This window comes from Ylistrum balloti, unplaced genomic scaffold, assembly GCF_031769215.1.
Source record: "Ylistrum balloti isolate Yb309-2 unplaced genomic scaffold, AGI_CSIRO_Ybal_v1 Utg371532, whole genome shotgun sequence".
In the NCBI taxonomy this organism is placed as follows: domain Eukaryota; kingdom Metazoa; phylum Mollusca; class Bivalvia; order Pectinida; family Pectinidae; genus Ylistrum; species Ylistrum balloti.
In genome coordinates, this window is record NW_026782790.1 from 12,295 (window position 1) to 36,460 (window position 24,166).

General features: G+C 35.1%; 2 protein-coding genes across 2 annotated transcripts; both read left to right on the forward strand.

Moving 5' to 3' along the window:
- Positions 1-5,134: 5,134 nt before the first annotated feature.
- On the forward strand, positions 5,135-5,650 carry LOC132562846 (uncharacterized protein K02A2.6-like). The gene has a single exon (XM_060227621.1). It carries the CDS (start codon positions 5,135-5,137, stop codon positions 5,648-5,650), a length of 516 nt encoding a protein of 171 aa, XP_060083604.1.
- A 4,354-nt stretch (positions 5,651-10,004) lies between these two features.
- Positions 10,005-21,898, forward strand: LOC132562848 (uncharacterized). The gene is made up of 11 exons (XM_060227624.1): positions 10,005-10,086; positions 10,523-10,535; positions 11,249-11,378; positions 12,209-12,377; positions 14,282-14,437; positions 14,799-14,952; positions 18,497-18,545; positions 19,085-19,311; positions 20,383-20,573; positions 21,352-21,428; positions 21,773-21,898. The coding sequence occupies exons 1-11, from the start codon at positions 10,005-10,007 to the stop codon at positions 21,896-21,898; spliced, it is 1,374 nt and encodes a 457-aa protein (XP_060083607.1).
- Positions 21,899-24,166: the final 2,268 nt, after the last annotated feature.

Sequence of the window (24,166 nt, forward strand, 5' to 3'; positions counted from 1 at the left end):
GAAGGACATGATAGTGGAAAGGGAGATAGAAACGATAATATACTGCGAGTCACAGTGCCTGTAATTTTAAGTTTCATCACGGACTTAAGTTATACATGTTTAGTATGCTGGTATGCACTTAATTCTTACAATATTAACTACCTGTGTAGTGAAGAAACCTGGCGATAGCGACACGATCTAGACGTTCACAGACGCTCTGGCTGTCAGGTGCAATAAAAATACGTTATTTTATCTATAGAAGAGTATTAAGAAAGATACCTAATATTACAATTTACATAGAGCACAACTTGTTTCTAAAGATAGGAAATTAGAACTATATTATGTACTTAACGTACAGAACATAAATGAATTATCTATCATGCATAGATACGTGTAAATCTATATATATGTACAAATTACACATGTTTGCAACTATTCTTACCTTTAAGTACAGTAGTAAGTAAATATCCTAAAAATCCATGCGTTCGAAAATATATCCACACATTCACAAAGAAATTCGCACCACAATTATACACTATTCACAATCAGACGAACTTAACTGAGATAAGTTTAGCTAGACACTCATAAGGTGTCTGTCTGTAGTCCCATGCTGAACTATATATCCTAATCAACACACATGTAACTAGCGAATGTTAGCATCGTTCATCAGAAACTCATGCGTGATGATGGTGTTATACAAAAGTCTTCATTTCCGCCCGTCTTTGAGAGTCGCAAAAAAGTTTGCTGTCCAAACTATAAGTGTTCTGTACACAATTCAGTTTGTAAGCTTCACTCCATTTCCCCTGGTTAGACTTGGTAAGATCCTCAAAGATCACAGTCCCTGAATTTTTAAAACTCCTCCGTGTATGTAAGACAGTCATTTTCTTTGTTCTGTGGGTGAACTTGGTGATAATGCATTCCTCAATTGTCTCTCTTTCCTTAGTATCTGGAATCCCTATGATCCGTATCGAATTTTTCCAGCCATGTTGTTCTAGGTTGTTATGTTTTGATTCTAGTTCACGGAATCTGACTTCCATTCTGTCAATCTGGCTCTTGAGAAGACGTACTCTTTCCTTAAAGTGATCATTCTCTGTCTCTAGAACATATATACGTCCTTCCATTTTCTCTATCAACACCTTGTTATCTTGCTTTATGTCTTGTTTTAAACCCTGTAGCTTCGTTTCCATGAAGTCTCTGGTAACCATCATAGATAGCATATTATGAATTTCATCCAGTCTTTTATCAGTAGACTTTTTCTCCAAACCAATATCACTTTGTCTGCTACTCTGTGTTCTGGTTTTCACACCAGCCGAGGCTCCAGTACCAGACAAAGGTAAAGTTTCCCACAAGTATGTTGCTCGGGTAGCGTAGTGAGTAGTGGTCACTGTGGTCAACTCGAGCCATACCCAGGATAATCATAGTCCACAAACGTATTTTACCTCAGAAATGTCCACAGAAAAGTCTGTATAATGATAGATTACATAGCACTAGACATCTATGACAAATTTGGTTGATATCTATAAAGTAAAGGCACAGTAAAATCCACCGCGCTGAACCACATGACCATAAAAAAAACAAAAAAAAAAAGTCACATTTACAACATGAACTCTCTTTCCCACATTAGTGCAATCCCCGGAAATTTTAATTCTGTTGTCTCCATCTGGTGCAAAGTTTTTGTTCATATCTAATATATTACACAACACATTTACCAAGTGTTTTTTCAGAGATTGTTGAACACCAAGACCATCTGGAGTAATTTCAATATTGAACTTAGAATTTAATTCAGCCACAACCTTACTGATAGCATAATTTCTTGGAAGTGCTTTAAATAACATACTCAATTCATGGTACGTTTCATTACTAATACTGAAAGTATCCAAGATGTATACGAGGGTATTTATGTCATCAACATTTTGATTCAACTCTGAATTTTCTTTAGACTCATAATCAAAAAGTTTCAAAACCTCTTCTTTGTTATTTTTCATAACTGTAACTGAAATAGGAGTAACCCTATTTTCTGTCAGAAAACTCAATGCTGTTCTACACTTATCTGTGTCTCGTTACCTAAGTATGATTGATACCCAGGCGTACATTCTGTGAATGGTTTGCGCTTCAATGTTTTTTTCATTTCTTGAGTTTCGGTTGCTAAACTAAACTTACATAACTTTTTTCTTAAGTCATTGTTTTCTTTTTCTTCTAACTGCCTCTGACTGACTGCCTTTATTGTCTCAACCATTAACTGTGTCTCTTCCTTGTCAACCATGACATCCAAACTATATTTTGTAAACCTGAGTCCCTCCTTAAACTTCTTGATCTGATTCCCACCCTTTACTTTAGCTTTCAAAGCCTTTGTCTTTAATCTGAAAAGCTCTGCTCTTAAATATTTAAGACTAAGGTCATTTGGCAAAAGTTTAAGTGTACAATGCTCTTGCACAGCTAAAGAAATTTGTTCAACTGTTTTTAGATCTGAAGCTTTCTTCCAAAACTGATCTGATGATAAAATCTCATACAAAATTTCTCTAGAAATTACAACTATTTTCTATGATAGTATAACTAACATTTCTAACCAACAAAGTCATAAAAACAAAAGTCTTTTGATTATTCCAAGTAAGGGGTCATTAAGGAGATGTGGCAACATTCTGTGGTTGCTGGCACACTTAACAAAAGTAAACACTAGCTGTGTTCCTCTAGAATTTGAACAAGCTTTCAATTCCAGTTGATCACTCTCAGGTTGCTTCTTGATTTCATATTCTCTGAAATCTCTTCATACTCTTAAATAGAATTCCAAAGTGGCAGTCTTAACATAGCAATTGTCCCCTTCTGCATTCAACACACAGTAGTCCCAAGTTTTCCCAAAAATTTTGGTCAACATAAATCTGGATGAAATGGTATATGTGGTCCTAGATCTTGTCACTTTGTTGACAATTGCAACATCTCTTAATATCTCAAAATCTTTCTCAACTAATGGAATCCTTAGGCATACGATACTGTCAATCTTGGTACCAACAGTAAGGTGTTCTTTGATAAGGACACCTAGATCCTCCAGAGCCTGAGGGTTGTTTTCAGTTTCAATGAATGGTTCCAATTTATCTTCTTCTATTAGTCAATCATATTTTTTACACCAACCTGTAACAGAAATGGAATTATATAGTATACAAAAATATTTGTGTAATGTATTGGATCAATAATGATAATCCGGTCAGCAATCCGTATCCTTCTCTGATAATTCTGTGTATTACGTCACTGGTTTTTGTTACACATTACAAAAAGTTGTTGGAATCAGAAGTCATATTTCTTTGATGTTCCTGCGGGGCAAACATCCGTGCTTTCCTGCTAACCCCTGATTGGTAAACTTCATTCTGGCGATGATAATCACAAAGAACGTGAATGGTATATAAAAAGGGTAGAAATGGCTCAAATTGAGTTAAATGGTGTGGAAAAGTTTAATCTACAAGGGGTTTGAGTTATTCGCACTGGGGAAAGGGGTCACTGATAAGGATCAAAAACAGGCGTTGCTGTTACACTGTGCAGGCATCTAAGTACAGGACATTTTTTATACCCTGGCAGAGGTACAGAGCGAAACTCTCGATACGTATGAGAAAGCCAAACAAACTCTGAGTAACTACTTTGAATCGAAAGTAAACGTGCCCTACGAACGGTAACATTTTAGAACAATGAGGCAGGAAGATAATGAAACAATCAATCCGTTCATAACGCGATTGAGGCAAAAGGAAGCCCTGTGTCAATTTGACAATCCGAATGAACACATTAGGGACGCGGTGATTGAAAAGAGTCATTCCAGCAAGCTACGCACTAAATTACTGGATAAAGGTCATGAACTAACTCTTGATCAGTTGAGAACTATAGCCAGTACTATGGAACTGTCTTCCAAGCAAGCACATAGTATGGAAGCCCAAGGAGCGAGTTCAGTCCATCGTGTTCATCATCATGGCTCAAATCCCCCTAGAAGTCAATCTCAGAATCAGCACGGAAATTATCCAATACCAAAAACTGAAGACCTGTATGCTACACTAGGTGGAGGTTCGGAATTCACAAAACTTGACTTAAGTCAAGCATATCAACAGTTAGAGCTGGACAAAGACTCTAAGAAATACACTACCATTAATGCTCATAAGGGCCTTTTCCGGTACAACAGACTACCTTACAGAATTTCATCCGCGCCCGGATTTTTTCAGTGAATGATTGAGAACATTTTACAGGGCATACTGAATGTTGTGGTGCGCGTCAACAACATTCTCGTAACAGGTCATACTAAGGATCTTCACTTGCAGAACTTGACGGAAGTTCTGAGGAGGTTAGAAAGCGCGGGAGTTCACCTTAAAAAGGGAAAATGTGTGTTCATAGCTCCAGAGGCTGTTTACCTGGGTCATAGAATTAACAAAGATGGTATTCAACCCACTGAGGAAAATGTACTTGCTATAAAGGAAGCGCCAGCACCCACCAATGTCAAGGCACTGCAATCATTCCTAGGAATGTTGAATTACTATGGTTGCTATCTACCTAACTTGTCAACTGTATTGGCACCATTGCATGAACTCTTAGTAAAGGTAGTGGAAGTGGACATGACGACAGATAAAGGCCAGGAAACAAGCAAAGGAGATGCTTCAATCCTCTGCATTGCTTGTACATTACGATCCAGAGAAAGATCTAGTCCTGTCATGTGACACATCACCATATGGTTTGGGAGCCGTGTTGTCACATGTTGTTGGCAGTGAGGAACGGCCTATAGATTACGCCTCGCGAAACTTAGCTCCGGCTGAACAAAATTATTCTCAGTTGGACAAGGAAGGCGCATCTGTAATTTTCGGGATTAAGAAATTCCATCAGTATCTGTTCTGTCGTCAATTTACCATATATACAGATCATAAGCCCTTGCTTGGTCTGTTGGGAGCAGACAGAGCCATCCCACAGATAGCTTCACCGAGAGTTCAACGTTGGGCTCTATTCTTATCCCCTTATGATTACGAACTTCGGTATCGCAAAGGGAAAAAGCATTTAAATGCTGACAAACTCAGTCGTTTACCATTGGGAGATACGGAAACGTATGTCCCCATACCAGGCGACACCATCCTGGTCATGAATTACTTAGAGTCCACACCTGTCAAGGCAAAAGACATTGTTTAGCAGACAAACGATGATTCCGTGTTACAAGGTGTTGTGCGGTGAACCGAGGAGGAAATGCGTCCATACTACAAGGACAGAACTAAGCCTACAAAATGGATGTGTCTTATGGGGAAATCGTATTGTTGTACCTCCACCGGGTCGAGGTAAGTTACTGGAACAGCTCCATGAAGGACACCCTGGGGTTGTGAAAATGAAAAGCATTGCTCGTAGCTACTTTTGGTGGCCGAGATTGGACCATGAAATTGAAACCAAGGTAAAAACGTGTACAGACTGTCAGATGGTCAAGGCAGTACCTGCTGCTGCTCCGCTGCACCCTTGGCAGGTGCCTGAGAGGCCATGCTCCCATCTTCACATAGATTACGCCGGTCCTGTCAAAGGTCAAATGCTTTTGATTATCGTTGACGCTTACAGCAAGTGGCTGGAAGTGTATTCTTCAGGGACGTCAACGTCAGCCGTCACCATAGAGAAGCTTAGACAAGCTTTTGCACAACATGGATTGCCCGACACCATTGTGTCAGACAACTGAACTTGTTTCACTAGAGAGGAGTTCACGGAATTTGTGAACGTTAATGGTATCAAACACATCAAAACTGCACCAAAGCACAAAGCTTCGAATGGTTTAGCCGAAATGTATGTTTGTGTGGGGAAGGAAGGTTTGAAAAAAATGGAGGGAACACCAGGTACGATGAATACCAAGCTCCAGAGATTCTTGTTGTCCTACAGAACAACCCAACAATCTACTACTGGAAAGACTCCAGCAGAACTCTTGTGTGGCAGGAAACTGAAAACCGTACTTGATTTGATTCGAGATCCTAACACTAGTGGGGTCAGGCAGCACGTTCAGAATAAACAGATGTCACAGAAACATGATCAGCATGCAAAAGGTCGCGATCTCGATGTGGGACAGGATGTGATCGTAAAGAATTTCTACAGTGGTCAAAAGTGGTTGTATGGTCAGATTGTCAGCAAAACTGGACCAGTGTCATATACTGTCCAGTTCCCAGATGGAATTGTTGTGCTGCGTCATGTCAATCATCTTGGTACTCGAAAATGTCTGACACCCGAAAAGGACTTGAACCCAGAACCTGAGGTGTTTGAACCTATCTTGACTCTGTCAGACACTGTTGTTGATGATGTTGACGGTCAATCAGTTAGATCCCAGTCTGATGAGGTAGGTACTCCTGATCCGCAAGTACCCATACTGGAAGTCAACACTTCACCAATGGTGACACATTCTCCGAGACCACAGAGAGTGAGGAAAGCCCCGGCTTACTTGAAAGACTATGCCACATGAAACCATGCTATACTTTTGTGAACTCTTAATTAGTGAGCTTTAAGCATTTTCAAGTTGTTTTGAATTACAAACTGGTTAATTTGTTTTGAAAAGGTTAATTAGTTCATGTTCTTGGATAGACTTTAATTTATATGTGCAAGGTTAGCATATTTCGGGAGCAGTGAATTTGAACTGCCAATGACTTTATACTCTTTGTTTCAGAACAGATAACAGGACAAGTAATTAATGAATGACTGTTTCAATAATCAACATTGTAGTTTTCAGCTAAAAGGGGAGGAGATGTAATGTATTGGATCAATAATGATAATCTGGTCCGCAATCCGTATCCTTCTCTGATAATTCTGTGTATTACGTCACTGGTTTTTGTTACACATTACAAAAAGTTGTTGGAATCAGAAGTCATATTTCTTTGATGTTCCTGCGGGGCAAACATCCATGCTTTCCTGCTAACCCCTGATCGGTATACTTCAGTTTGTATGATATAGAACTATCAAAATGTCTCTGCTACTCTATAATCAGTGGATCGCTTTATATAGCGATTTGGGACAGGGCACAATGTGGCAGACAGATGGACATGGGTGCAATGCTCGATCCCCCTCCCTCCCCCCACCCCCAATTTAATGGCGAAGGCATCATAAAATCAAAATAAAACTAGCAAATTATGAATATGTGCTTAAATATTAATATTGTATATATGACTGAGAGGGAATTTCCAAATTCATGCGAAGTTCTGTCTACAGATCTTGAAAGCAGTATGATTGAAAGAACACTTAAATATTTCATTGATATACATATCATATTTACCAATTGTTATTCTCAGGGCTTTATATAGATATTGTTAATTCTGATTTAACTCTGACTTAAGACAAGAGTTTCAACTGGAATTAATAAATTGAAAACATTTAATTTGACAGTTACCTATGAAATGGATTTTCACTGAGCCATCATTAGTTTCTGTGTAGTCTAATATCCGGACAGGATGTAATCCAGGAGTCCATGTTAGCCTATCATCTGCCCCGAAACACTTTCCCCTTGCAGGTCCAATATCAACAGAATTCAGTTCTCTGAAATCATAATAAATGAATGAATTTCATTTCGACACAACCTGGTATACAATGACATATAGACATAGGCTGGTTAGGGATGGGATTGGGGTTATGTCGGGGAGATGGGATTGGGATGTCGGTTGTGGTTTGATTTATTAGGCATAATGTCCTACAATTTTCACACACAAATTTCCCCCGACACCGAATTGCAAAACTAATAACTCCCGTATCACTTCAGTCTAAAATCAGAAACTATCATTTTAACACTCACTTCAACTATAAGTTAACATTGATATCATAGTGAGCGCAGCAAGCACTTTATGGTATTGTGTGTGTGTGTGATAATTCAACTCCAACAACCTGCCCATAGGACCAACTTTAAACGGAAGTGTGGCAGGAACTTCATTACCCACAATACACTTGCCGCAGCACGCAATGAGAACTGCCGACCCGTTGAATGGATTAAAAATTATTTTGACCAACAAAATATCGTTTTAAGCTCTCATGTAGAAATGAAATCATACTAAAAGTCTTAAATAATTCAGATGAATTTAACAAACATATACTTTAATGGTTTGAAACGTATATAACAAATATCTCGTTGAAAAATTGCAATTTTAACCATTCAAGATTTGAGCTCGATTGTGCTCTGATGTACCTGATTTCTGGTTTAATGTTCGGCACCTTTCGTCACTTTCCATGAACGAGACGATGTGTTTCTCATTCACGGAAAGTGACGTAAGGTCCCGATTTGACGAAAAACTCGCCCATCTCCTAACTATATTAATTCTGCAAGATGAGGATGTTCTTTCGATAGCTAATTATGATCATGTATTTGAATGTTTTGAAAATTTCCAGCAAACACTTATAAGGCACAATGATAAAATAACTATTAGTGGTGATTTTTTTTTGTTTTTGTGTGTGTGTGTGGGGGGGGGGGGGGTATCCAGAATAATGCAGTTTATGTAATATATTGTGGCTTTCATAAGAATTTTATTTAAACATATATATTTATATTGATTTTCTTAATTACAATGTATAACAGAATAGTCTCAACAGTGTTTATAACTTTACCCTCTTTTTGCTACCAGGACAAGTTCAAATTGCTTAAAAAACTAAAAGGTTCTGAAGCATTTTATGATTTGTTAATGAACAGAACGAAAGCTCTCAATAGCAAAGAGATAAGAAAACGGGGAGAGAGAACATTGTGATTTTAATAATGAAAACTTGTAAACATATAAGCCCCAACTTTACAAATCCGACTAAAACTATAATATATTGTCTTTCACCATATTTTGACAAAATACCTTCTTTTTTTAAAGCAAAGATGATAGAAAGTCCTCTCTGCAATATCTGTAACTCTTAAAGGGAAACTCTTATGCATTTATTTTGAAGATCTTTTTATCAATTGTTATAGTCTAGATATGTTGTCAGTGACTTTTTTAATACATTTATTGTTACCATTGAAACTGATGACCCTCATCAAAGTTTCAGTTTTTCTGAGCCAATACTCTGACAAGGTAATTGCTCAAAACTGTTTACACTTTATAAGCTAGAAGTCTGTTTTGCTATGGGGAAGATTTCCATTTAAATACTTTTTCTGTTACCATGGAAACATAGGCCAAACCACAAAACTTTTTTCAAACCATTTATCTTAAACCATTCAAGGTAATTACCCGATACTCAAAACATTGTACAGCCATCAAGCTAGTAGTCTAGTAGAAGTTCTCTATTTCAGTACTTTGTACAGGCATCAAGCTAGTACTCTAGTAGAAGTTCTCCATTTCAATACTTTGTATGGAACAATTAGAAATTAACTTGCTGTAATATTAATATATATATATATGATTGTGTTTTTCTTTTAAACAGTTTCGCGAACGGAAAGTGTCACATTTTGCATTATCTTGTCGTCCTTGTTTTGTTCTTCTTTGTCTGCCTTCATGGTGTATGATTGTATGTGCATGACTTACTTACATATGGAAACTTTGTTATTTCAACTTATAAAAATCACACTTGTCGTAAGCAAGAGAGGGGTCGAACTTTGGGAGGAAACCTGTATCCTTTCTATCCCTTCGGGGAATCGAACCCCGAATGGCTAGGTGATAGACAAGTGTGTTACAACTGCGCCACCAAACCACCGCCTGATCAAGGTGATACAATGTTTTCTAGAAGAAGATGTGTTGCTGCTGCTGCTGATGATATATTGGTACATTTGTATGTGTCGATGTTTTGTTCAAATATTGCGAAATATACAACAAATTAAAAAAAAACACGCTTCAGTGCAAACATGGATCAGGCTGTTCAAAATGTGCATCTTCTTGATCAACTTGCGCTCGATTTTAGGCATTGCCTACTTCATATTACTCACTTATATAAGAACCTACCGGGTCTCCAGTAGCCCCAGCTTTGCGATTTGTAATTCTCCGCCTTCGTGCTGTTGCCATTTTTCTGCATTTTTGTATCACTAAGACGCTTACATCAAACATTTGTCGCGCGCCAATATTCAAGTGTCTGTATGATCTATATTGGGTAATTTTAAGATGGAGGACCCAAAAGAAATGCAAATGGACATGAACGCGAGTCGGAATGTAGACGCTGACCCAGAACTCAGTTTGCATGCAGGTAAATTTCATATCAATGTAACATTTCAAGGTGTCGCTTTCGGTTATCTGTACAAGCATTACGGCTTTCCCACCTCACATGACCCTGGCAGTTGCAAGGATGTTGATCTCGATAAAAGCGAAATAATTCTGCTTACAAATGAATATAACAAATATAACAATAACTGAAATAATTGTTAGGTTACATATGTACAAATTAGGGGAGGACTCTATTCTACACAATGTAAGTACATTTTTGAAGAATATACACAACGATGTAGGTCTGTAGATGTGATTGGGCAAAATGTACCAAATTTTAAATCATCATCTGAGAGTTTTCTCGCTTGATCTGTAAAAATGTCTGGCAAAGGCCAACATGTATGCGATTCAATACTTTATTTCATGTTTAATTGTTTACTTTTTCTCTATTGCAATTGCTGTTTTGAACATGGATTCAGAAGCCCTCTTGAGGTGAGTATTTGGCCCAGTTTTCAACTCAAAGCAATAAAACACTGAATCACAATGACCAATCCTCCATTTATTTTATGATTCCTTTTTGATTCAAACGCCAAAATAATGGATTACATAATGTAAAATTCAGATATTTATGGAAATTACTGTATATGTGACTTAGCACAGGACACTGGACTCGCATATAGATTTATCACTGTACTCTGTGTTGAAACAGTTTAGTTGAACTCCATACTGATGTCTGTAGTCATAATCATATTTTTTGGCTATGACATTTAGTACATTTTATATCATTAATTAATTTCATATTGGCCCAGTAAGGTCAGGGTTCATTATTTTGGCAGGATATTTTTGAAAGGAGGAAGATTCCTTAACGCTGAAAAATTGTCAAGTTGTATCTAGAAATCAACTGTGGTAACTTATGCTATTTATTATTTGATCTAGGAGTAGATTCAGCTTTACAATTGTAAACTGTATTTACAGTTTGCACTATGAAAATTCATTTGGTTTGTGGAATTATTTATAATATATACAAACTGCATAAGACAGTAATTTCAAATTTTCATTGGTAAAATGTTTGTTTTGTGCTTTACATTTTATTTGCTTTAAGATAGAATTGTGTACAAATATTCTTTCTGAAACATAATGTAAATATTCCATGTGATTCCATAGGGAAGCTTGATGATTAATAATGTGCTTTCTAACTGTCTAAGTTTACAAGAAACACTTGATGAAGGCCAGAAGACTAGCAACATTGATGTCCAGATGATGTGTCTGAATGTCATTAGGTGTCGACAGATTATCCAGCAGTTGTCTGCCTCTGAGAGTGATACATTTTACACGGTATTCAAAAAGGAACATGAAAAAAGATGCGTTTCTGAGGACAATGAGAAAATGATATGTACATGCATGCATATTCTGATATCCCAAACCTTTCATAGAAATTTAAGGAAAATTTAAATAAACATGATCAACCTAAAGTAAAAAGATTAATGTGATACGTTATTTAGGTAACTGAGAGATTTTATATTGATTTATCAATCTGAAAAAAAAATTGTTTCAATGAATCATCATTGCTTCTATCTAGCAAAGTTTTCAAGGAAGAGTATTGTCTGAACATCGATTCCGGATCAATATGTATTTTGGAACGGCCATTTTGTCATATCATATGTCTGAACATGATCATTTTTAGCTGTATCATGTTATGCAATATGTATTTTGGAACGGCCATTTTGTCATATCATATGCACTATACACGACTACACGTACATGGCAGGCCAGCCTCCTACTTTCACTACACAGCCTACTACTAACAAAATTATGGAAAACCCTGCATATACGTACATGTACATACATACATTGTATACATACAATGTTTATACATGCACACTTAAATGTGATCCCATCACACACACATCCATGTATACTTCTGGGGCAGGAGCAGGATTTACTAATTCAACCTGATTTAGAGGGAAATTTGAATTTTGAAATTAAGATGGATTTTCCACATCATTGCTCAGGAAAGCTTTTTGAAATATTTTACAGGTTTTACTTTATACCTAGTTTTATTGCCATACCAGCAATTCTACACGTGTTGCATACAGTAGCTAGAACAGTTTTCATTGGAGCAGATTCTGTCATGATAGAGTAGAATAATAAAGACTTTATTGTAGGGAATTTTACTACAGTTGGAAACATCATTGGGCTCTCATGTAGATATTCTACATAAGAAAATATCTCAGCTAAATTCTGACACTCAGACTGTGAAGTACTCAAGTCAGCCTAGCTGTGATGGAGATGCTGCATCTACAGGAAGGCCAGAGAAAGGCACTATATCATGTGGTAGGTAAACGTTTTAGTCTCATACTGGGAAGCAAGACGACTATAGGTTTGCTTTAAATACAATGGTTTTTTTTCCTTTTTTTAAGTATGAGCAGGAGTGCGGGGCCCTGAAGCATTCTTTGATGAAGCCAAATCAATCTTGAATAGCGTAAGGTCTCAGCCTCCTGGGGTGGAATGGGCAGGGCCCAACAGTGGCAATAGAGTATAATGATAATAAATGATAACAGATTTCTTAAAATCCTTCTCCTTCTCAAATTTAGTCTGAAGTATTCATTGATAAAGGGGAATCAGTTGTTTATAAACAGTGGCTCCCAGGCCTTTGGGGTATGAGGAGCATTGCCCATTTGCAGAAATAGAGCAAATTCCTTAAAATCCTACTTCTCCATTAGGAATGATTGCATTTCAGCCAAATTTGGTCATAAGTGATCTTGGGTGAAGGGGAACAAAGTTTGTGCTTGGATTGATTCTCAGCCCCCAGAGATCTTAGGGTCAGGGCTCAAAAAGGGAAATTTTGCAAGTTCTTTAAAACCCTAATCCTCCTGTAGGAATGAATTGATATTGCCCAAATTTTATGGGATGCATTTTTGGGTGAAGGAATCAGTTTTGTATAAACAATAAGTTTTGGGGCCCCCCTCCCTCAATTCCCTCCCACCCCCAACCTAGTGAGAGAAAAATGGAGAACAGAGAAATTAAAATCAGAAGCTGTTTGTCATATTTCTTTATTAAATGGCCAAATAACCAGGTGAGCAATGCAGGCCCTTTGGTTTTCTTTTATCTTATTCATCTCATTTTTCTTCCACCCAGAAATCCAACTGTAAGTATTTGTATCACCGTAGATGATTCAATATTTTAACTTTAACAATCAAACACTTTACGTGCATTGAGAGGTAGATTTGCGTATCATTTAAAATGACCTCGATTTCTATGTTTATAACTGGTGGTTATCAATAAACCGTTACTTCAAAGGAGACAATTTGACACGTACATTGTTTCTTTTATATTATAGTATATTGATTAAGTTTAAAACTAAACATTATTGTAATAACAATGAAATCATCAATTACCTTATTTTCATTACTTTTAGGTAACATCAGATTTACAATCACACAGTGAATTAAAAGACAAAAATATTATAAAACATCACTCAAACCAATAAGTTGCCTTGTTAGTATTCCATTTTATGTTGAAGCAGAAGAATAGCAGAGAAAGATGTATACAATGTAGCTTACATGTACATGTATATACATACATAATATACATCACTTCAGATAAAAGATGACAATACTGACTAATGTGTCTAAAACTTCATCAACATTACAGTACCTCACTTCAGCGACATTTTGTTTAAACACAGTGTGACAACACTGAACCAGCCAAGTCAGGTACATTACAGTACCTCACTTCAGTGACATTTTGTTTAAACATTGTGTGACAACACTGAACCAGCCAAGTCAGGTACATTTCAGTACCTCACTTCAGTGACATTTTGTTTAAACATTGTGTGACAACACTGAACCAGCCAAGTCAGGTACATTACAGTACCTCACTTCAGTGACATTTTGTTTAAACACTGTGGACTTAGAATAAAGTTTGTAAGCATATACCAGGGTGCGCAAAGCGAGGTAACAGGAAAAAGTACCTAGCTTTATTTTCGTACCTCGCTTTAAGGGAGTGTACTCAGGGTTGGTACCTCGTTTTCGTAGGGTAAATGAAGTCACAAACGCATGCACGCACGCACACGCACACACACACACACCCACACACCCACACACACACACACACACACACACGAGAGAGAGAAAAATGATAATATATCTTCATAAAGCCAAAAAAAAAGCATATTTGCAATATAGATCAAGCTTGTTGATTTTTATCCTAAACAAAATCTGATTTGTTTTTTGAAGATGACACACAGAAACTACAACGTCGCATTGCTATTGAGGACACTATTGTTACAAAGGGTGGTCTGACATTCCAAGACATTGCAGGACTAAGTGATGCCAAGCAGGCTCTTCGCGAGGCAATCATAATGCCCTTACACTTCCCTCATCTCTTCACAGGTATCAAAGCATTTAAAATAAATAGTTTGAATTTAAAATTTGCAAAAAAGAAAAAAAAGAATTACTTGATCTTTATTTATTTACTCTTTGTTAATTTAATATTCGTGAGGTGCAAATGATATGTACTAACAAAGTTGTGTTTTGCATCATATTTACAAAATGAAATTATAACTATTTCAACAAAAATTATAAGATGAGTTATCAGATGAGAAAAAGATACAGTCTTTAACTCTAGTTCTGAGTCAGGAGAAATCTCCATATACAGAAGTTTTTTTTTATCAACATATTTAATTATTCAAATTAAAAGTAACTGAATCATTGATAGTATACACAGATAATATACATCAGGTTTTTTGTACAGGTGCTATCAAGCCTTGGCGACGTATCCTACTGTATGGACCACCAGGTACAGGAAAGTCACGCTTGGCTCATGCCATCTCCTCGGAGATAAATTCATCATTCTACTGTGTGTCCAGCTCTGACCTCGTATCCAGCTGGGTTGGAGAAAGCGAAAAGTAATCAAGACACTAACTCTACTAAGATCCTTCTAAACTATGTTCAAGAAAAAATTTGTGAAATATTGTACATTCACTTGAATTTCATCATAAAAAAATCTTGAAAAGTAATCAAATGTAGATGTAAAATGTTTAGATTTAAACACGATGACTACGATCAAAAAGCTTCTACAACTAACTGGAAAGATTGTCACTAAATTGAGTAATAACAAATAGAATTAGTACTATGTGTGTGTTGCCCTGGATACAGACAACTTAACAAAAGTGATATTGGATACTGATCAAAACAATCACCTATATTTAGTGCGGGATTAATTTTTGCATTAATAGTTGAGGATAATCTATTGCATATTCAAATCATTTGTGATGAATTGTTTGGAAATAACTCCTGATGGCATTCATTTTGATTTGGTTACCAGTCCAGGTCTCTAATAGCTTAACATTCACAAATTTAAAGAAATTTCTGTACCTGTGTTTGTGAAATCAGATATTTGTGTGTTGAAAGTGTTCGCAAAATTTGTTAAAAGAAATAGCTGCATGTCTACTGAAACAATCCTTCCAGAGATCACAAATGTTGCATCAGTTATGATACATTAATTATCAAAGTTGTGTAAAAAAAAAAAAAAAAAATTATATTTTCATAGTTTCACAAATTATGTCACAATAAATTTTCTCTATTCTGGTTCTGGACGTTTTCACTTGATACAGAAATTAAATACTTCTATATGTCCACATCAAAGGAGAAATATAGGGAGGACGAAATCATAAACATGATCGAGTCTCTGATTGTCCTTTTCAAGTTTGGTGTTAAGATCTTCAATCTGACTATTGGCATACTTGTGTGAACTGACTGAGACACTCTGTTGGCTGACTTGTTTCTGTTTTCATACAAGGCTAATTTATACAAGTCTAATTTATACAAGTCTAATTTATACAAGGCTAATTTATACAAGTCTAATTTATACAAGGCTAATTTATACAAGTCTAATTTATACAAGTCTAATTTATAGAAGTCTAATTTATACAAGGCTAATTTATACAAGTCTAATTTATACAAGGCTAATTTATACAAGGCTAATTTATACAAGTCTAATTTATAGAAGTCTAATTTATACAAGGCTAATTTATACAAGTCTAATTTATACAAGGCTAATTTATACAAGGCTAATTTATACAAGTCTAATTTATACAAGGCTAATTTATACAAGTCTGATTTATAAAAGTCTAATTTATACAACAATTTCCTAATTTATACAAGGCTAATTTATAGAAGTCTAATTTATACAAGGCTAATTTATAGCTAATTTATACAAGTCTAATTTATACAAGTCTAATTTATACAAGTCTAATTTATTATTTAAAAGGCTAATTTATACAAGGCTAATTTATAGAAGTCTAATTTATACAAGGCTAATTTATACAAGTCTAATTTATACAAGGCTAATTTATACAAGTCTAATTTATACAATTTATACAAGTCTAATTTATACAAGGCTAATTTATACAAGGCTAATTTATACAAGTCTAATTTATACAAGTCTAATTTATACAAGGTCTAATTTATACAAGTCTAATTTATACAAGGCTAATTTATACAAGTCTAATTTATACAAGTCTAATTTATACAAGGCTAATTTATACAAGTCTAATTTATACAAGTCTAATTTATACAAGGCTAATTTATACAAGGCTAATTTATACAAGTCTAAATACTAATTTATAGGCTAATTTATACAAGGCTAATTTATCTAATTTATACAAGGTCTAATTTATACAAGGCTAATTTATACAAGTCTAATTTATACAAGGCTAATTTATACAATTCTAATTTATACAAGTCTAATTTATACAAGGCTAATTTATACAAGTCTAATTTATACAAGGCTAATTTATACAAGGTCTAATTTATACAAGTCTAATTTATACAAGGCTAATTTATACAAGTCTAATTTATACAAGTCTAATTTATACAAGGCTAATTTATACAAGGCTAATTTTAGTCTAATTTATACAAGTCTAATTTATACAAGTCTAATTTATACAAGGCTAATTTATACAAGTCTAATTTATACAAGTCTAATTTATACAAGTCTAATTTATACAAGGCTAATTTATACAAGTCTAATTTATACAAGGCTAATTTATACAAGGCTAATTTATACAAGTCTAATTTATCTAATTTATACAAGTCTAATTTATACAAGGCTAATTTATACAAGGCTAATTTATACAAGTCTAATTTATACAAGGCTAATTTATACAAGGCTAATTTATACAAGTCTAATTTATACAAGTCTAATTTATACAAGGCTAATTTATACAAGGCTAATTTATAGAAGTCTAATTTATACAAGTCTAATTTATACAAGTCTAATTTATACAAGTCTAATTTATAGAAGGCTAATTTATACAAGTCTAATTTATAGAAGGCTAATTTATACAAGTCTAATTTATACAAGGCTAATTTATACAAGGCTAATTTATAGAAGTCTAATTTATACAAGGCTAATTTATAGAAGTCTAATTTATACAAGGCTAATTTATACAAGTCTAATTTATACAAGTCTAATTTATACAAGGCTAATTTATACAAGTCTAATTTATACAAGGCTAATTTATAGTCTAATTTATACAAAGTCTAATTTATACAAGGCTAATTTATACAAGTCTAATTTATACAAGTCTAATTTATACAAGGCTAATTTATACAAGGCTAATTTATACAAGGCTAATTTATAGAAGTCTAATTTATACAAGGCTAATTTATACAAGTCTAATTTATACAAGGCTAATTTATACAAGGCTAATTTATACAAGTCTAATTTATAGAAGGCTAATTTATACAAGTCTAATTTATAGAAGGCTAATTTATACAAGTCTAATTTATATAAGGCTAATTTATACAAGGCTAATTTATAGAAGAGCTTATCAAAATGGGTCACAAAGACCTTGCACCAAACTGTATGATAAACGTGATGATTTCAATTTATCTATTGTCAATTTTCCATTTCTGGATAGCAATGTCCCTGCATCTCCAACCTATGGCATTTACATTTTACAGCAGATTTGATATTTAAGGGCCTGTTCCCACTATCATGATTTTCGCACAAGAAGTTGTCAACTGACGGACAAATTGTAACACAGGGATTAAAAAAATGCAAGTTACTGAAAATTATGGGAAAGTTTTAAGGTTGCCACAGGGATCTCATTTAGAAATATTCTATTTCTTGGGTGATATGAAGCTGGATGTGTTTGATGTTGTTAGTTTGCCTGTGGTTCTGTTGTTGTATACCTTGTTTGTATTGGAGAATTTGACATTGCTTACTTGGATTGACCAAGGTTTACATGGCAATTGTCGTCAATTATGCAGTAGACACGTACTCTTCCAGGACACCTGCTCTTATTCTTTTTCAAGAGTCTACTTGAAAATCTTTCTTTTCTTCATACTTTGCCCTAGGTTTAAGGAATTGAGTTTGGATTATGATTATGTTGCTATCATGGTATTTTCTTGCAGTTTTTTCTGTCATGTTGGTATTCATTTCAGATTAATTAAGGAACTTTTCCAACATGCTACCACTCAGAAAGGAAGATCAGTAAGTAAAAGTTAAAAAAAAAAATTCATTATTGTCTTGATGGTGACAGAAAAATAAGGAAGAGCAAAATTTTCCTGATAACCTTCATTTTATATCCATATAAATGTTACTCTGTTTTCCTACTAGTTTAATATCATCACTCTGGAGACTTTAATGTTTGATAAAATTGTATGTAAAGGTTCAAAATCAAAGGTCAAAGACATTGTTCCTATTAACATCAATATGTCAAGCAGTATTGCTAATATTCACGTTGCCAGAACCCTGACGTCGTCATTGAGACAATGCCCAGACATAGGAAGAGTCATAGATGCAGACAATCTGTAACTAACCAACCAATGTCACTAATGTTAATTACAATGTGACATTCATGTTTTAGCCATTTTCTAACCTTTACAATTTATCAATTCCTCTATCAATCCACTTGTCCCTTTAAGAAAATTCTGTCAAGACATTAATTCTGAGAGCTTTGTTTCATTGGCAGGATTGTATGACCACTATCTGACATGAATTATATCCAGAGTTATCTGTCCTTTATACAGGTGATATTTATAGATGAGATAGACAGTATCAGTCGTCAAAGGAACTCCAGAGAAGAGGAACACACAAGACGTATAAAAACAGAGCTGCTCAGACAAATGGAAGGGGCAGACAACTCTGACAAAGCTGACAAAATATTCCTTCTTTGTGCCACAAATTGCCCGTGGGAATTGGACTCTGCTTTTCTAAGGAGATTTCAAAAAAGAATTTATATTCCACTGCCAGACAAGTATGTTATTTGATTAGATGATGTATAATATCATCAGTAAATTGTGTCCACCTGGTGTTTGTATCAGTGTGGAGAATCCCTTAGTTATTTCCCCTGATAGAGCTTTGTCATATTGGTGTTTATATGTAGAAACCTGCCTTAAAGACAGACCTCAGGATAAATCTAATCTCTCAAATAGAAATTAAGGAAAAGGTCATTGACACAAGTCATGTTTAATGGGCTCTAACTGGACATCTAACTGGCAAGCTGATGATTGTATTGTCTCCCATTAGTTTGGCTTTGTATTTTGAAATATATTTGGTGTTGTTTGTAGGAATGTTACATTCAAGCTGTGCTATAAGTAACAATGATTAAATGTCTTTTGTCAAATTTGAATATTTTACATCTGAAGTTATAGAAACACAAAAATGTTCAAAGATAGCTGGTATGTTACTACTCCAAGTTTTCTTACAGTTATTTCTGAAATTAGAAATTTCTGTGAAAATAAGATTTTGATGAACACTGTTTTACAAAAAAAATTTCATGGTACTCTACCCCTTGGTCAAAACACTCACAATGTCTCCCAGGTTTGGAATGTGCAGTATAATTTGCATCTGCAACAACAAGGAAATTTTTGAATTCTTGAAAAAATTGACTTGATGGACCCGAGTGTGTTACCTCCCCTTGCTTTAATCATTGGGCTAGCATCTCCCTTATACAGACTTTAATTCCCCTTTGTTAATTCATTATATCCAGTACAGTATCTCTAAATCTATAAATATCTCCTTTTTGAAAAGCATACTGTATATTTGTAATTTATTTACAATAGTGAATTGTGTCTACTGAATTTGCAATCCAAGGGGTTAGAATACCCCAAAATATTTGAAAAGCTATGGAGTGAACTACCCAAACATGTGGGTTTTTCCTGGGTACTGCAGTATCCTACCACAGTAAGACCCCTTACTCCCTTCCATCAACAACAGAAATTAATAGTTAGAATAACTTGTTTTGTAATTTTTGTACATTGTTGTAAACTTCTATCAGTTAGAGACATATTTTATAAATTGTACAAGTATATACATTTGTCCTCAGACAAGCTCGTATACAGCTGATGAAGATCCACACTATCGGTAACAAGCTGGATTTTACAAAGGAAGAATGGCAGGTCTTGGGTACCAATACTGAAGGCTACTCCGGCAGTGATATAGCGAACATGATGCTGGAGGCTCTCTTCAGGCCAATTAGGGATCTTCAAACATCTACATTTTGGAAACAACAACCAGGTAATTCAAACAAAAACTTCAATTTAGTCCTTTCAGAAACCTTGACACAATTTTGAAGCCAACATCTAGGTAAATAATCAGGTCATTGAGGAATTGCTTTATATCTAAGAATTGGAAACAACAATTTGCTTGAGGCCAATCAAATCTTATATTTGTGTGCTAATTTTAAGGAGTAATCTCTAATGGTTTGTGTTTAAATAAGACAACTTCAGGTCAAATTCTCCCCTCAACTCAAAAGAGAAATGTGCAATACTTCTACAAAAAGCTGCCAGTTAGGACTCTACTGTCCCCGGCCATATACAAAACAAATATTGAGACCCTGAAACCATATACATGATGTACAACAATTAGAAAGCCAATATGTCTGTGTCTGCCCTTTTCCACTTTTTGTTAGAGGGACATTGAAGTAGAGAATAGAAAAGTTACTAACAAGAATTATCAGTAACAGTAATGTCTCCAACATTTGACAGCTGCCGGGGCAAAATACTTTTCACAAGTGCAAACTAAACATCATAACTCTAAGTTGCATGACCATGCCATATACTCTATATAAAATCATAGCATAAAATTTTAACAGACATGTACATTTGTAGTTCATGACAGCAATTTCTAATAGTTTGCTATTTGAATTTGTGAGACAGTAATAAGCCACCTATCAGTGATGTAGACAGAATCATAAATGTTAGCCCTCACCCCTACAGATATATGTTACACCTGGCTGTTTTGATGTTCTATTCGTCTTCATTCATCAAGTATTTTTCCATTCTCAATTCTGTAGATGGCAGTTTCATCCCTGCTGAGGAGGGCAGTGAGGGAACTGTAGAAGCTTGCATTACAGATCTACCACCTGACAAGGTAGGGGCAATATAGGTCAGAAAATTATATTCATGTGTTTAAGAGAAACTTTTAAAATCATAAAAAAATAATCTGAAGTTCATTTTTCGCGGATATTGATTTTATTATTTTTTGGTGGTGTTGCTGTTCTTTTTTGTTATTGTTTTGATTTTCAGTGATATAATTTTGTATACTTTCTCAGTTTTAGTTTAATTTTTGTGTAACTTTGTTTAAAACTTGGTATAATTTTCATTAAAACAAAGCCCTTCCCTCTCTTCACATGTGGTACATTGACCTGACAAGAGTTATTGCCCTTGGTTATTTTGCTAGACTCCAGCATTCATGGTGAACAGGTAACATTTCAGGTTCTACCCAGGATTGTAACATTATCAGACTTCATGAAGTCAGTGGAAACTCACAGAAGGACTGTTACTGCTAAAGAACTCCACAGATTTCAGGACTTCACAAAACTCATGGGAGAAAGTGGATAACCTATGTTAATGTAAAAGAACTCAACAGATTTCAGGACTTCACAAAAATCATGGGAGAAAGTGGATAACCTATGTTAATGTAAAAGAACTCAACAGATTTCAGGATGTCACAAAACTCATGGGAGAAAGTAGAACTGCAGAACTCAACAGATTTCAGGATGTCACAAAACTCATGGGAGAAAGTGGATAACCTATGTTAATGTAAAAGAACTCAACAGATTTCAGGATGTCACAAAACTCATGGGAGAAAGTAGAACTGCAGAACTCAACAGATTTCAGGATGTCACAAAACTCATGGGAGAAAGTGGATAACCTATGTTAATGTAAAAGAACTCCACAGATTTCAGGATGTCACAAAACTCATGGGAGAAAGTAGAACTGCAGAACTCCACAGATTTCAGGATGTCACAAAACTCATGGTAGAAAGTGGATAACCTATGTTAATGTAAAAGAACTCAACAGATTTCAGGATGTCACAAAACTCATGGGAGAAAGTAGAACTGCAGAACTCCACAGATTTCAGGATGTCACAAAACTCATGGGAGAAAGTAGAACTGCAGAACTCCACAGATTTCAGGATGTCACAAAACTCATGGGAGAAAGTAGAACTGCAGAACTCCACAGATTTCAGGATGTCACAAAACTCATGGGAGAAAGTAGAACTGCAGAACTCCACAGATTTCAGGATTTCACAAAAATCATAGAAAAAAAGTGGAACCACTATGCATGCAACTGCATCCCTGTATCCACCACACACACACACACCACACACACACCTCACTCACACCACACACACACACCACACACACACACACACACACCACACACACCACACACACACCACACACACACCACACACACACACCACACACACACCACACACACACCACACACACACCACACACACACCAAACACACACCACACACACACCATAACACACACACCACACACACAACATAACACACAGCCACACAAACCCACTCACATGCACACCACTCCATCTTCCCACCCAGTGTTGCTATATCCATCTCAATGTGAAAAATGTATATTAATAGGTAGTGGTTTCAGGTTTTTTAAAATGGTGGCCCTTTAAAGCACATTGTCACATTTGAATCTTCAGCCAGGACCAGCTATTAGATCACTAGAAGTTGTTCACGCTGCCACTTCAAAGTGTGAAGACATATCAACATATTGCTCTTAGATTTGATATCATGCAATTACAAAGTATTTGGAACATTTTGTAATTAACATAGATCACTGGGATACACAAGTCATACACAAAGTAGTATTTTGACCTACAGTTGTAGATTTATTTCATGCAATGAGAATTTATTTGATAGTTCACACACAAAATAATGTATACTTGTCCTCTGTGTAAATGTATTAGAATTTAAAAAAAAAAAATATATTGTCTTTTTACTTATTTTCTTCATTTTTGTTGTGAATATAAAATATTCATTATGTTCCTGTGTTTATAGGTAGTTTGAAGATATAGTGTGTTTATGATCAAATTATTCCATTGGACAAAGAGTCGGAAAGCTGCCTAATATACTGATCTGAAACAATTTGTGTCAGCTTTCTCTTTTGTTGGAAGGAATGGTTGTTAACTTCCTTCTCCGAGATGTTCTGGCCAGAAATTCCTTGTGTATAGCGGAACATGTATAGCAGATATACATATCAGTATAACATTTAAAGATCAATGTTTGGTAATTTAACAGGTTATCTGTAACATGTTTTATGACTGCAATTAAAACAAGTTTTAAATGGAGTTGTCTCCCCTAGATCAAAATGTCATTGTGCCAGCTTACAATCACGTGATTGAGAAACAAATAATAATTAGAGATGTTCAATGACATAAAGCTGAAATGTTGAAACACACGACAAATGAATGAAAAAGAGATACAAAATAAAATAAACGAACAATCAGGGTATTGCAAAGCATTACTTGTCCCTTCAGTCAGTCTTAAATAGGAGAAAGAAATTTTACCTAACAGAAAAATGGTATCATTCTTTCATTTCAGAGAAGCCAGATATGGTAGAATAATGTTCCCTTAATGAATGGAAGGTTCTTGAGGTGCTGTACCAAAAGTTTGAATGTCATAAAACCAGGGCCCCACATTTCAGTCTTTAAATTGGATAAAATATGAGGATAGGAAAAATACAATTTTGAGCATGATTTAATTTTCATTGTATTCATACAGATATCAATGGTATTAGATAACAGAGAACCTATTATAGTCTTCTCTTGTGACAAGTTTAACCGGATG

Excerpts from the sequence above, each read along its gene's own strand:
- LOC132562846 (XM_060227621.1), top strand. The coding sequence starts at position 5,135 with ATGATTCCGTGTTACAAGGTGTTGTGCGGTGAACCGAGGAGGAAATGC.
- LOC132562848 (XM_060227624.1), top strand. The coding sequence starts at position 10,005 with ATGGAGGACCCAAAAGAAATGCAAATGGACATGAACGCGAGTCGGAAT. Across the intron at positions 18,546-19,084 it reads CCACTCAGAAAGGAAGATCA|GTGATATTTATAGATGAGAT; the intron begins GTAAGTAAAAGT and ends TCCTTTATACAG. Across the intron at positions 20,574-21,351 it reads ATTTTGGAAACAACAACCAG|ATGGCAGTTTCATCCCTGCT; the intron begins GTAATTCAAACA and ends TCAATTCTGTAG.